Source organism: Topomyia yanbarensis, chromosome 2 (genome assembly GCF_030247195.1).
Source record: "Topomyia yanbarensis strain Yona2022 chromosome 2, ASM3024719v1, whole genome shotgun sequence".
In the NCBI taxonomy this organism is placed as follows: domain Eukaryota; kingdom Metazoa; phylum Arthropoda; class Insecta; order Diptera; family Culicidae; genus Topomyia; species Topomyia yanbarensis.
The window spans coordinates 468,228,453-468,241,855 of NC_080671.1; the positions used below are offsets into that span (position 1 = coordinate 468,228,453).

At 39.2% G+C, this 13,403-nt stretch overlaps 1 protein-coding gene across 3 annotated transcripts; it reads right to left on the reverse strand.

The window, feature by feature from the left end:
- Window positions 1-9,709: 9,709 nt before the first annotated feature.
- LOC131686171 (carbohydrate sulfotransferase 11) lies at window positions 9,710-11,975 on the reverse strand. 3 transcript variants are annotated; one of them, XM_058970379.1, is made up of 5 exons: window positions 11,826-11,969; window positions 11,458-11,566; window positions 10,923-11,307; window positions 10,598-10,855; window positions 9,710-10,539 (listed from the first exon to the last, which is right to left on the reverse strand). In XM_058970379.1, the coding sequence occupies exons 3-5, from the start codon at window positions 11,223-11,225 to the stop codon at window positions 10,102-10,104; spliced, it is 999 nt and encodes a 332-aa protein (XP_058826362.1). In that variant the 5' UTR covers window positions 11,226-11,307; window positions 11,458-11,566; window positions 11,826-11,969; the 3' UTR covers window positions 9,710-10,101. The 3 variants fall into 3 exon arrangements, with proteins under 3 accessions (XP_058826362.1, XP_058826363.1, XP_058826361.1); XM_058970380.1 differs by having other exon boundaries at window positions 11,389-11,566; XM_058970378.1 differs by lacking the exon at window positions 11,458-11,566 and having other exon boundaries at window positions 11,826-11,975.
- Between the last annotated feature and the right edge of the window lie 1,428 nt (window positions 11,976-13,403).

Genomic DNA, 13,403 nt, shown 5'->3' on the forward strand with positions numbered 1-13,403 from the left:
TTAATCTACTTTAGAACCAACTATGGTTGTAAGGCTTTTGTGGGTGGGTGCAGGTGGCAACAGACGGAACGGGACCTCAAAGCAAAACGATAGAATAGCCAAGCTGTCACTTACCAAAGCCTTTCGCTTACCAACTCCGCTTATGCGCCATCGATTCCGAATTGTATCCGATGCGAAGTTGCATGTTTGTTTTCCCGGCTAGCGAAATCTGGGACGGAACCTTTTCGTTCACCCAACGTACTCGATTAACACGGAACAAGTGTAACCAAAATCTAAACCGTAACTCAAGGGAGACTCAACAAATCGGGCTTCGCTCACTGTAAGTCATAACGCTCACTGACTCATTTTACTAGTTGTATAATATGCATCGATATGGATTTCAAACTGTTTATAATAGTAACTTAGAAGAACATTAAAAGGTCTGACCTGTTCTGTTGTTGTTATATGCATGCTGCTGGTCGACGACGACGAGGATGACGGCGACGTACGTTTATGCTGCTTACCGCTAGCTATGCAGTGATTGTGATGAAGAGTGGTTAATTCCCAGGAACAAAATGTACAGCCGAGCGATGCAGCGCACGAGGCAGCCGGCGACTAGCGATACCGCCAGACTGAGCGGTGTGTTCGGTTTCGATGCGGTCGAGCCGATACCTTATGCGGCGGCTGATTAGGGTGCCGGGAACTGACCGGCTGAGTGTTACGGGCGGATATACAATTGAATGTCGCACGTTCTCTGTCTCAGGGTGTTTGACTGGGACCCTTACGAACGATCATCAGCGAATGCTAGTAGAAACCATCAACTACGTCCACTGGCTCAGAGTGAAAAGCTGGCACTCCTACGGACTAACGATGCATGTAGCAATCACTTAACGTCGGGATCCAATGACTCAGGACCGTGGCTGGTGTCCCTACGGATTCTTGCGATCGGTGAACACGATCACATACACCGGCGCTAGGCGGCGTCTTCGAATGGTGAGCGATTGTGTCCCTTGGCTCAGGGATAGTGGCGTTGTTCCCCTACGGACAATATGAGACGTATGGCCGAAACCACGTTTCAAACACGTGTGCAAGCCAAAATCGCCTCGGTGATTCCCTATAACATTTAATTCTAACATACCTGTACTGCTTTTACAATTCGCTCATAGATCTTTCTTTGCAAATGGCTATTAATACTGTATGGAGCAGTTCTTCTACACATAGAGAGATGTTAAAGATAGTACATGATATTACTTTGGGGTCACAACTTACTTTCCCCCAAATTTTACGATTGCTCGCTTTGCGAGGACATATCATCAACGGTACTGTGTACTTTTATATTTATGATGTTTCGTATGTTCAGCTCCTCGTGGTCAATCTTCACTTTGTTGTATTTTTAACTATCACTATCACTGAACTGCTCCGTAAGAAGGCCAATTTGTAAAGAGGCTTGAGTTTTCTTGCGCAGAATCGAAATGGTCTGATTTTTGAGGCAATTGTTTCTAATTTAATTGTTCGTAATTATCGCTGCTATCGTTGGGGGAAAGAGATGGCAAAAAGGCAAAAATTAATTATAAAATGAAGCGCGACAACTCTGCGACATCGCCTCTAATGCTACAAACGGCTGCGACATTTCATGTCGCATGAGAGATCACTTGGGTGAAACTAGCGTTAGCACTTGAGGTTACATGGTTACTAGAGCGCTGTTACCGGACTCCAGCGAATTTTTACAGTGTGACGACGGCCTTTGACTTCAACCGGACGCGGAATGCAATAAAAGCGAAAATATTGGCAAATTTTAAAATGAAATTAGTTTAAGCAACCACCATTGGGGCCAAGGGGCCTGTTGGTGAAGGTAATAAACATAAACATTGCATTAAACATTCCCCGTAAGGTATTATAGAACGTATGAAGTTTATTGTCTTACTTGGTGCAGTCGTCCATAAGTGCAAGTAAAAGCGCTATAACCTAGGCTCGTTAGCCAAGACAAGGTGTAAATACCTCTGTCGCATCATAAAGGACCAAAGGAGTGACATTAACCTTCTTAGCCTAGTCACTCCCAACGATTTATCATATCCCTTTTACATCGAAACGGTCGGTACGGTTGTCCTCGTTTCTTCCTTCTTCAAGATTCAAAATGATTCGTTAGTTAGATTATTCATTAAATGAATAATTGAATTGCCGTATAATTTTGAAACATCTTTAAACCAAACTCTGCACAGTAGGCCTGGCCGTTTTAATATTTGCGACATAAAGGGCGAATACGAAATGATTGCGACATATTCAACATCAATTTTGCACACTTTCTCATTGATGTGTATTGTTTACATGCTGTCAAACTCGAAGTCGTGTTTTTCGATTCAACGAAAATGGAGGTGAACCAACGCGAGTCGAGAGAACAAATTCTTTCCAAACACCTGGAATTTCCTGACCTGTCGCACCGGCAGTTGGGAAAAATCTTGAACATTCACCATTCAACCGTCTCCAGAGTGTTGAAGCGGTTCCAGGAGCGGTTGACGTTTCAAGCCGTGGTTTGGCTAAAAAGATCGGCATGTCGCAGAGCTACGTCCAGAATGCAAAGAAGAGAGCTGGACTACATACATACAAGGTACAGAACATCCCAAACCGCAATGAGCGGCAACAATCGACGGCTAAAACAAAATATGACTGCTGTGTGATGGACGACGAAACGTATATAAAAGCCGATTTTAAGCAAATTCCGGGGTTGGAGTTTTTCACCGGCAAGAGCAAGTTCTATGTAGACGACAAATTTAAGAAGAAAATGTCGAAGTTCGCCTCCAAATATCTCATTTGGCAGGCCATCTGACAGTCGTGACAAAGGGCACAGGAAATGGCGAGATCTACAAATCTACGAAAAGCGCCTTTTGCCGTTCTTGCAGTAGCACGACGAAGCTCCGCTATTTTGGCCAGATTTGGCATCATGCCACTATTCTAAAAGTGACCTGGAGTGGTATGACGCCAATTCTGTCCATTTTGTTCCAAAGGACAGGAATCCGCCAAACTGTCCGGAGCTGCACCTGGTGGAGCAGTACTGGGCAATGATGAAGCGGGAACTTCGGAAGAGCAAGAAGACAGTCAAAGACGAGAAAGACATGTTAAGAAAATGGAAACTGGTACCGGATGACACTGTAAAGACTTTGATGGAGGGCATCAAGCGAAAATGCGTTAAATTTTACACTCAAGGCTCCATCGATTAACTTTTCTTTTGATTTTTAAAGTAAATATATGTATAAAACTATCCTAAAATTTTGGTTTGATTTTAAACATTATAAGAAAATTGGCATGACATTTTCGGTGTCGCAATAATTTCGTGTTCGCCCTTTATTACACATAATATGCTTCAAATATTAATGTTGCCAAGAAAAACACTAAAGAATATCTGCAGTGTTTTCCAGGATGCTTTTCAATATTGGTGTAAGGGCATGTTCAGGAGTGTTTCAGTTCTAGATTCATAATTTTGACAGTTCTATAATATGAAACTGAAGATTTTAAAACTAGAACTTGCCGTTTCCAGCAGCAGTTTTAGCGGGTGTTCTATTTAGTTTAAAATTCATGTCTCGTCATGCCTTCAGCGTTAATGCATTCAAATTTATTTTTCCCGTGTCTATCGGATCTAAGTGTCTGTGCTGAAAACTTTGCATGTATTTGAAACACAGTTCTATACATGTTTTAAAATCAGCAACAAATAGAACGGCGTAGTATAACAGTTTTAAATTTTGAAACAAAACTGTTCGAAATTATAAAACAAAACGCTCTGCTGGGGATGTGAATGTTTTAGTTCCAGTTCTACTTTGAAACTCCTATACAAAATAAAACGCTCCTGAACATGCCCTAAGGGTTAGAATAGAATAAGCTGTTCGTCAGGGAGGTTTAATTGTTCCGTGGTGTTGTGTGTAACCTTTTTGCCTTTCTCATATAAAGAAAGGCTATGCAATCACTGTAAAAATCGACTTTTTAACCGAGGCCCGGAGGGCCGAGTGTCATACACCATTCGACTCAGTTCGTCGAGATCGGCAAATGTCTGTGTGTGTATGTATGTGCGTGTGTGTGTGTGTGTGTGTGTGTATGTGTGTGTGTGTCATTTAAACTCACACAATTTTCTCAGAGATGGCTGAACCGATTTTCGCAAACTTAGTTTCATCTGAAAGGTATAACGCTCCCATAAGCTGCTATTGAATTTTTAGTTGATCCGACTTCCGGTTCCGGAGTTACGGGTTGAAGAGTGCGGTCACACAGCAAATTCCCATATAAACTGGTACCACCATGATGTTCAAATGATGTAAAACATATTAAAATTGATGTAACATTACTCTAGTTTACGGGTCTGGATCACTAATGATCAATCAAAGTAGCTTTGACCACATTGGCCACCTATGACGGTTCATGACGCCCCCGGGGAACCCGCCAAGTTCCTAAGCTAATATCACACCCATTCCCCAACGAATTCTCTACCGATTTTTACAAACTTGATTTCAAATGAAAGATACAGTAATGCCATTGACTGCTGCTGAATTTCATTCGGTTCTGACTCTTGCTTCCGGAGTTACAGGGGTGTTAGTAAGGATACACTGGAATTTCCCATATAAATCGGTACAATCGTAATACCTCAGAGGCTAAAAACTATTGAAATGGTCACCAAATAACTTCTAATCGCAGATCTAGATCACTGATTGCCAATCAAACATTCTTTGAATATATTGTCCACTATCGACGATTCCGGAAGTCCGGAATTCCGGGCATATTCCACAATTAAAGTCAAATCGGTTCTTCGGTGATGACTGAACCGATTTTCTCAAACCAAGTCTCAAATGGAAGGCAAAATATGCAGTATACCGAAATAAGATGAAGGATTTCTGACGCATCCTCCACTCCCACTCTACTAACCCCCCATTCCCTACACGTTCAAACCCATTCCACCAACCTTTCCAAATTACAATCACATGAAGATAACATTGAACTCATGCTTATTAAGCTAATTAAATATTATTCTTTTGCCTTTCTCATATAGAAAGGTTATGCAATTGTTTCAAAAACCGATTTTCCAACCGAGGCCCGGAGGGCCGAGTCTCATATAACATTCGACTCAGTTCGCCGAGATCGCAAAATATCTGTGTGTATGTATGTGTGTATGTATGTATGTATGTATGTATGTATGTATGTATGTATGTATGTATGTATGTATGTATGTATGTATGTATGTATGTATGTATGTATGTATGTATGTATGTATGTATGTATGCATGTATGTATGTATGTATGTATGTATGTATGTATGTATGTATGTATATATGTATGTATGTATGTATGTATGTATATATGTATGTATGTATGTATGTATGTGTGTATGTGCGGATTTGTTAACAAAATGTCCACATCGGTTTCTCGGAGATGGCTGAACCGATTTTTACAAACTAAGATTTAAATGAAAGGTATAATATTCCCATAGGTTGCTATTGAATTTCATTTTCAACCGACATCTTGTTCCGGATTACGAGTTGAAGGGTATGGTTACAAAACAAAATTTGTTGATTTGTCCACATCGGTTTCTCGGAATTTTCTGAACCGATTTTGACAAACTTGATTTTAAATGAAAGGTCCATCAGCTGCTGTTGAATTTTGTGTGGATCCGAGTTCTGGTTCTTGAATTACAGGGTGATACGTACGATCACGCAGCAAATCCCGATTCTAACGAATTCTGCGATGAATGTAAAAAGGTGAAATTTTTTCCAAAATGTAAACACAACTGTTGAATTTGTAGATCTAGGTCACCAACAGTCATTCAAGGTCTCTTTGGCCACACTGGCCACCATCGACGGATCCGGAAGCATCCAAATTCAGAATAACGGTTATATTGGTTTCTCGAAAATGGCTAGACCGATTTGATCAACTTAGTCTCAAATGAAAGGTGTTGCGTCCCCGGAAACTGATATTAAATTCCATCTCCATCTGACTTCCAGCTCCGGAGTTACGGGTTGTGGAGTGCGATCACATAGAAAACTCCGATTCAAACCGATACCTCGATGAATGCAAAAAGGTGCTCTTATATATACTTACCAAGTGTAATAAGAATGAAACACATTTCCATAATGTTATATTGTACGAACCAGTTATTAAATCATAGTTTGGAGAAATGAGAAAGGCACAATTGCACCTATAGGTGGATTAAAACAGGTTTTTACTCTTTAGTCAGGTTTTTCGTGTTTCAATTTCTCCATGTCCGTTAGACTTCTAGAATTTTTTAATGACTGCCGAAAACCTGGGGAATATTTCACCATGCACGTTTGAGAGAGGAAACAAAAGGGAGTTCCCTTTTGACTGTCCTGGTTCTTTTACTCGCCTGATATGGTCACCCTGGTTCAGGAGAACCAACTATAGTTACTAGAGCGCTGTTATCGGACTCCAGCGATTTTTTACAGTGTGGCGATGGCCTTTGACTTCAACCGGACGCGGAATGCGATAAAAGCGAAAATATTGGCAATTTTAAAATGTAATTTGTTTAACCCTTAAATGCATGGAACTCATTTTTCCTTGGTACTCATTTTTCTGGTTGGATGCAACCTAAACCTCTTGTTGAGGCTTTATATCACGGAATCCGGTATGTTGCCAAATGGCAACAGTATGCATTTAAGGGTTAAGCGACCACCATTGGGGCAAAGGGGCCTGTTGGTGAAGGTAATAAACATAAACATTACATAGAACATTCCCCGTAAGGTATTATAGAACGTATGAAGTTTATTGCCTTACTTGGTGCAGTCATCCATAAGAGCAAGTAAAGGCGCTATAACCTAGGCTTGTTAGCCGAGGCAAGGTGTAAATACCTCTGTCGCATCATAAAGGACCAAAGGAGTGACATTAATCTTCTTAGCCTAGTCACTCCCAACGATTTATCATATCCCTTCTACATCGATACGGTCGGTACGGTTGTCCTCGTTTCTTCCTACTTCAAGATTCAAAATGATTCGTTAGTTAGATTATTCATTAAATGAATAATTGAATTGCCGTATAATTTTGAAACATCTTTAAACCAAACTCTGCACAGTAGGCCTGGTCGTTTTAATATTTGCGACATATTACACATAATATGCTTTAAATATTAATGTTGCCAAGAAAAATACTAAAGAATATCTGCAGTGTTTTCCAGGATGCTTTTCAATACTGGTGTAAGGGTTAGAATAGAATAAGCTGTTTGTCAAGAATGTTTAATTGTTCCGTGGTGTTGTGTGTAACCTTTTTGCCTTTCTCAATAGAAAGGTATTGAAATTGCTCTGAAAACCGACTTTTTAACGGAGGCCCGGAGGGCCGAGTGACATATACCATTCGATTCAGTTCGTCGAGTTCGGCAAATGTCTGTGTGTGTATGTATGTATGTGTGTGTATGTATGTGTGTGTGTATGTGCGTCTGTGTGTGTGTACGCGAACACAATCTCACTCACTTTTCTCAGAGATGGATGAACCGATTTTTACAAACTTAGTCCCAAATGAAAGGTGCAACGTTCCCATAGGCAGCTATTGAATTTCTAATGGATCCGACTTCCGGTTCCGGAATTACAGGGTGATGAGTACGAACACGCAGAAAATGTCGATATTAATAAATTCTGCAATGAATGTATAAAGGTGAAATTTTTTCCAAAATATGACCACAACTGCTTCGATTTGTAGTATTAGGTCACTAACATCCATTCAAAGTCTATTTGGCCACATTGGCCACCATCATCGGTTCCGGAAGCCCCGGCGGAAATATCTAAATTCAGAATAACAGTCACATCGGTTTCTCGGAGATGGCTAGACCGATTCGACCAAACTTGGCCTCAAATGAAAGGTATTGCGTCCCCGTAAATGGCTATTTAATTTCATCCCGATCAGACTTCCGGTTCCGGAGTTACAGGTTGTGGCGTGCGATCACATAGCAAATTGTGATTCAAACCGATACTCCGATGAAAGCAAAAAAGGTAAAAATTTCGCTAAAGTGTCTCTCAAACAACTTAAATTTGCTGTTCTAGGTCACCAACGGCCAACCAAACTTTCGTTGACTACATTGACCACCATAGACGGTTCCGGAAGTGCCCGGGAAAAGCGGCCATCTTTCAAAATTTACGAACTCACATCAGTTTCCCTGAAATGGTTCGGCCGATTTTCACAAACTTAGTCCCAAATGATAGCTATAATATCCCCATAGATGTCTATAAAATTTCATACGGATCGCTTATATGGTTCCGGACATATAGACTAAACCGTCCGGTCACATATGAAATTCCCATATAAGCCGGAACTCAAATTTTTTTTCAAAGGGGGGACCTCATGAAATTTCAGAAATCGAATTCGTATTTTTGATGCCAAACATCTGTAAAATGCATGAAACGTCGAGATTTTATGTTATCTCGAAAAAATTTTTTTTGTAAAAATCGACTTTTTGGGACTTTGACGATTTCGCACCTTTTTGCTTTTCTCAATAGAAAGGTATTTCAGTTCAATATTACCGTGGCTGTTTTTTCTTTTTCAAAATTTTAGAACTCGAATAATGATTTATTTTCCTGTATATAGTTGTCATGTGATGTATAATAATAAAATGTAATATATGCATTTAAAAGCTTTTAATGAATATAAACAACGCACACATTCTCGTGATTCATGATTGAGAAAGGCACAATTGCACCGCTAGGTGGATTAAAATAGGTTTTACTCTTTAGTCAGGTTTTTCGTGTTTCAATTTCTCCATGTCAGTAGCTAACCGCTGACTGTAACTTACCTGTACGGTTGGAATAACTGGTCGGGGCAGATGTACCGGTTGTTCAGAAGTTCTGATTTTTTTTACTGACGAGGACCAATAAAGTGAATAGAAACTTGTGTGGCAATCACGCCAATGTTGCAATATACTCATTCATTTTTGCCAGTGAGCAAAAATTTTCTGATAGCTACTTCAAAAATTATAGCATTTAGTATATTTTTCCTCTATATTTTCCCATAGTACCAATTTTCAAAAATTTCAAGCGAAGTGGGCGGGGGTCTAAAATTGTCCAAATGATCTGAAATTTGGCATCTAAGCTTACTTCGACATTTGTCACAATATGGGAGGGGGGGCCTTTGAGAATTCAAAAAAAAGTTTTTTTGACAATGCCCTAGTACACCTACAATGTTAGGATGCTCAAAAATAGGATTTTTAGGACATAGAAGTGTTTTTAAGTATTTGAAGAAGATATTTTTTTGAATATCTGAATATCTCGAAATTAATACCTTCGTCCATTTGAAGCATTATCTACCACAATGGCATATTTGTCCCATATGCTATTGCATTCCCTATCCACATGAGAATGACTTGCGATTATAGACAGTTATATCATTAACTAATACTACCTTCTTCGACCTCAATAACCTCATCAATATTCTCGATGGCAGGCGCAACGTTTCTTCCTTCGACCAGGTTGTTCGTATATATTTCGTCTTTGACTCTCTTATGACCATTTCAATTCGCTGTTCTTCATCCATGGCCTCAAAGTCACATCAACGTAGTCGGCGAAACCAAAAAGCTGAACAGTACTATTTGTGCTGACAGTTTCAACTTGAATGAAAATCACTGACGACATGGATGCACATACTTTCGGGGTTTAAATAGTGCACATATAGAATCAGGTGTTTCGCTTGTGTTAGCTTGAATTTTCGATGAATCGTTTTAACCCCGCTTCCGAATTAGACAAAACTTTACCACAAAACGAAATTGTTGCCAATTGTAAAATCATTTTATTTACGACAAAAAGCTGCCATCACAGAGTTTTCCACAAGTAGTATTAATAAGTACGGAACAGTTTGGTAAATCACATCTAAAAATATTGTATAAACTGCGAATGTTAGTCGTTGTACACATTTGCCAAAAGTGTTAACGTCGACACACTTTTAATAAGCCACTGCGAAGCGTATGCATCGATTTTAATAAATACTTGTATTAATTTAAAGCTACGCCTTAGTTCTGATTGTCAAATCAAAGCCCTACTAAAACCTGTCCATAAAGTCTTATAAATTGTCTATGATGAATAACACTAGGTACTTGGTACCAACCACTTTTGTCACAACAAACCTTTTGGTATCGACCGATCTGCGGTATCTCTTAACTCATCCCAATTCGAAGCCCAGTATCTCATCCAGGCCATAATCGAAAAGCCGAAAATCATCCTCGTACAGACGGTACAAGCTCTTGATAATCCGCAGTGGAATGTCGCTGAAATACTTGCGCAACCGTTCGTTAGTGCCGGACGTCTTGTACGCAATGGGAAAGCTGATATCACTCACACCGGCCAGATGGAGTGCCAGTGCCGAATCATCGACCAGCGTCTCGTACTTGCCGATAATGTTGTACTGTAGCAGACACGGATGGCATAGTTTCGAGGCCGGTTCCCAGTGCTCGTTGAACGAAAGGTTCGAGTTGCGGCTTAACTCCGGCGTCAGCAGATACTGAATGAACTCCAGGAAGGTCACATCGTGACCGTACTCCAACGAGCTGTTTGACGCATTCTGGCGGAATGTTTTGATAATGAGTTTGCCTACGCGGGACTTAAAAAAAAGAACATTGTTAATGGATCCATTGATGAAAATAAATTCAATGGTTTACCTGAAAATATTTGGCACTTTTGGAGTTTCCTTCCAGTTTATTACGGAAGGCAGAAAGTAAACGCTCAAAGGGATGCCGCACTAGAACGAAACGATTGTACTCCGTTAATACCGTTTGTCGTTCTTCCGAATTGAGTGAGCTGAACGTTTTAAACATTCCGATCGAATGAGCTGTGTCAGCTGGAATTTGCAGTGGATCCGATCCGTTCCATTTATTTGTCATGATCATCAGAATTCGCTTCCAATTCGTACACGCGACCTGGATACCATTTAAGGTGAAATGTTATTAATATTGATTAGTGATGAGGTTAGATATTACTGCTCACCTTTGGAACATAACAATACAAAAACTTGTGTTCTTCGTCGATTAGCAAATGACTCATCTGAAACGAGTTCAACTCATCTACCGATTTGTACTCTAGTTCATCCTTCAATTGGTTACAAGCTCTCAGCATAGCGTCCTGCCTCTGAAAATTCTGCGACTGTGTAAGTTCATATCCATGAATTTCCAGCTCATCCAGCATGTTCTGATCGACTAGATATGGAACTGCGTTCTGACTCGGTTCTAACCCTGCCATGGCAAGGTTAATTGCCAGCAACATGCCAAGTATCTCGAATCCAGAAATCATTGCTCCTCTTCCTCCGTTCTCGCCACAGTGTCATGGGTTATCGCCGTCTTGCTTCTTTATCTGAGCGGTCAGTATTCCATTTCTAAAAAAGGAAGATTAAAATTGTTTCAGACACTATCAGCCGCGTGTTGAGTTACGTAACATTTATTTGGAAATTACTAACCGCGCATTCGGAGGTCAAAATCTAGTTATGCAAAATATTAAACGTTTGCCATGCAAAAAAAGTGCTCACCTTGCTTTTGGCTATACCTGCCTGACGCAATTGAATGTGACTTGTTTACAATACGAACGTATAGCTTATTTTTTAATTGCCCGTTCAACTAGCGTAATGATATCACAGTCTGAAAGCGAAACTGAGCCTCAATGTGTGCAATTATTCTCATCTTTTTACGAGTACTGAAACAGGTCCTCAAAGTGCAACTTCATTACCATTTATGGTCTATCGGTAATTAATCACAACAAAAACATGCCACTCTGTACTTTATTTCGCAAATATTGCTGAGTGTTCTTCTATTACCATTGCAGCTTTGCGTTCAGTGAAGAGTGCATACGTTCTTGTTCCACTCTTTTCTTCCATATTTCCAACATAGCAGTACTTACATCGATTCCAATCTACGGCAAGGAGAAAACCACGAAATGATATTAAATTTCTTTTGAGTCCATTGTTGTTGTATTCGATTGGATTAATTTCAACCTGTGAGTTTCTCAAAGATCCATGCGCGACTGTCATTCGATCTCGAATCATGCTAACAAGAGACGTATGCGAAAGCAAGTAAAGAAAGGGCAAATGAGTGTTGGTGAACATGTGTTGATATGTATCAGGCCAACACATGTAAACAGTAGGCACTCGGTAGATTGATGTGAAAAGATGAATTGGAAATGACTGTGCGTTGGTTGTTTGATTTCTTTTCCGAAGAGTGCTAGTACTTTATTTGGCAATATTAATTGTTACAATCAATTAATAGTGAAATCAACTCGAATTTATGGTTTACAGTAGTACAGGCTTGATAACATCGGTTACTTTCAATGTACATTTATAATTTTAATGAGGTTGTTCTGTTGGCAGTGCTTGGAGATCAGTGTCATGAGTGCTCTTAAAGTCAACTGTGGTAGTTGTAGTTTCCTGTGTGACATGCAGAGGGCAGATTGACGGCAAAATAGGATATGTCAAGTGGTTGATCAGTTCTAGATACCGTAAACCGGGGTGACTTTGATCATCGGGGTGACTTTGATCACTTGAAACTTTTTTCGTAGATCGCTTATTAAACCAGAATAGTCTACCGAATCATTTTAGTTTGAAATGATTTTTACTCTAAACTTATGAAATACTGGTTTGTTATACTTTTTGAGTATTTTGTTCGGTTTTTGGGTACAAAAACCACAAAAAACCGAAATTTTACTTTGCCTTATTTTTACAAAGCTTCATAAAGTGTCTATTTTTTATAAAACAACTAAATCTCAGATTTGAGCAAGAGTAATAAATTACAAGCGAGATTTTATTTTCCTTTAGAGTGGGATGTACCAAATTTACTGTTAAGAGTTTGTTTATTTTAAATACAAATTTTTGTGAAACTAGTTGGCAATTATTTCAAATTTTTTAAGCTAAAACTCGGAACTATTTTTTATTGTTCAATATTCCAACGTGTTAAAATGGATGAAATATTTTGTACATTAATAAAGCACTGAAATAAAACAATTTTAGCAGTTCTAAACGTTTTCAGAATCTTTTATTCTAGTCGGACACAAATTATACGAATTTTGGTTACTCGAATTTTACAGTACATTGAATACTTTGTATAATACCAATTAACATCTATTTAACAATGAGTATCTTTCCAGAATTAGTTTAAACAAACATTTGAATGAAAAACATTGACATCAATAACTTAATGTGGGTGAACATGCAGGTTATTAAAGTCACCCCGGAATACGAAAACGAACATCAACTTGAAATATTTTTTGGAAAAATAGCTGTAAGCGGACAATTTTAGGTAAAACCATCCAATCTTATTCTCCTTACATCAGTACATGGTTTAAAAATATTAAACTTGAAAAAAATGTGTTGCGTCTAAAAATATGCAGATTACTTCGAAAAGTGATCAATGTCACCCCGGTTTACGGTAATTTAAAACAAAAACTTGGTAGTTTAGAGAAACAAATAGTGCCAACTTTCCTCCT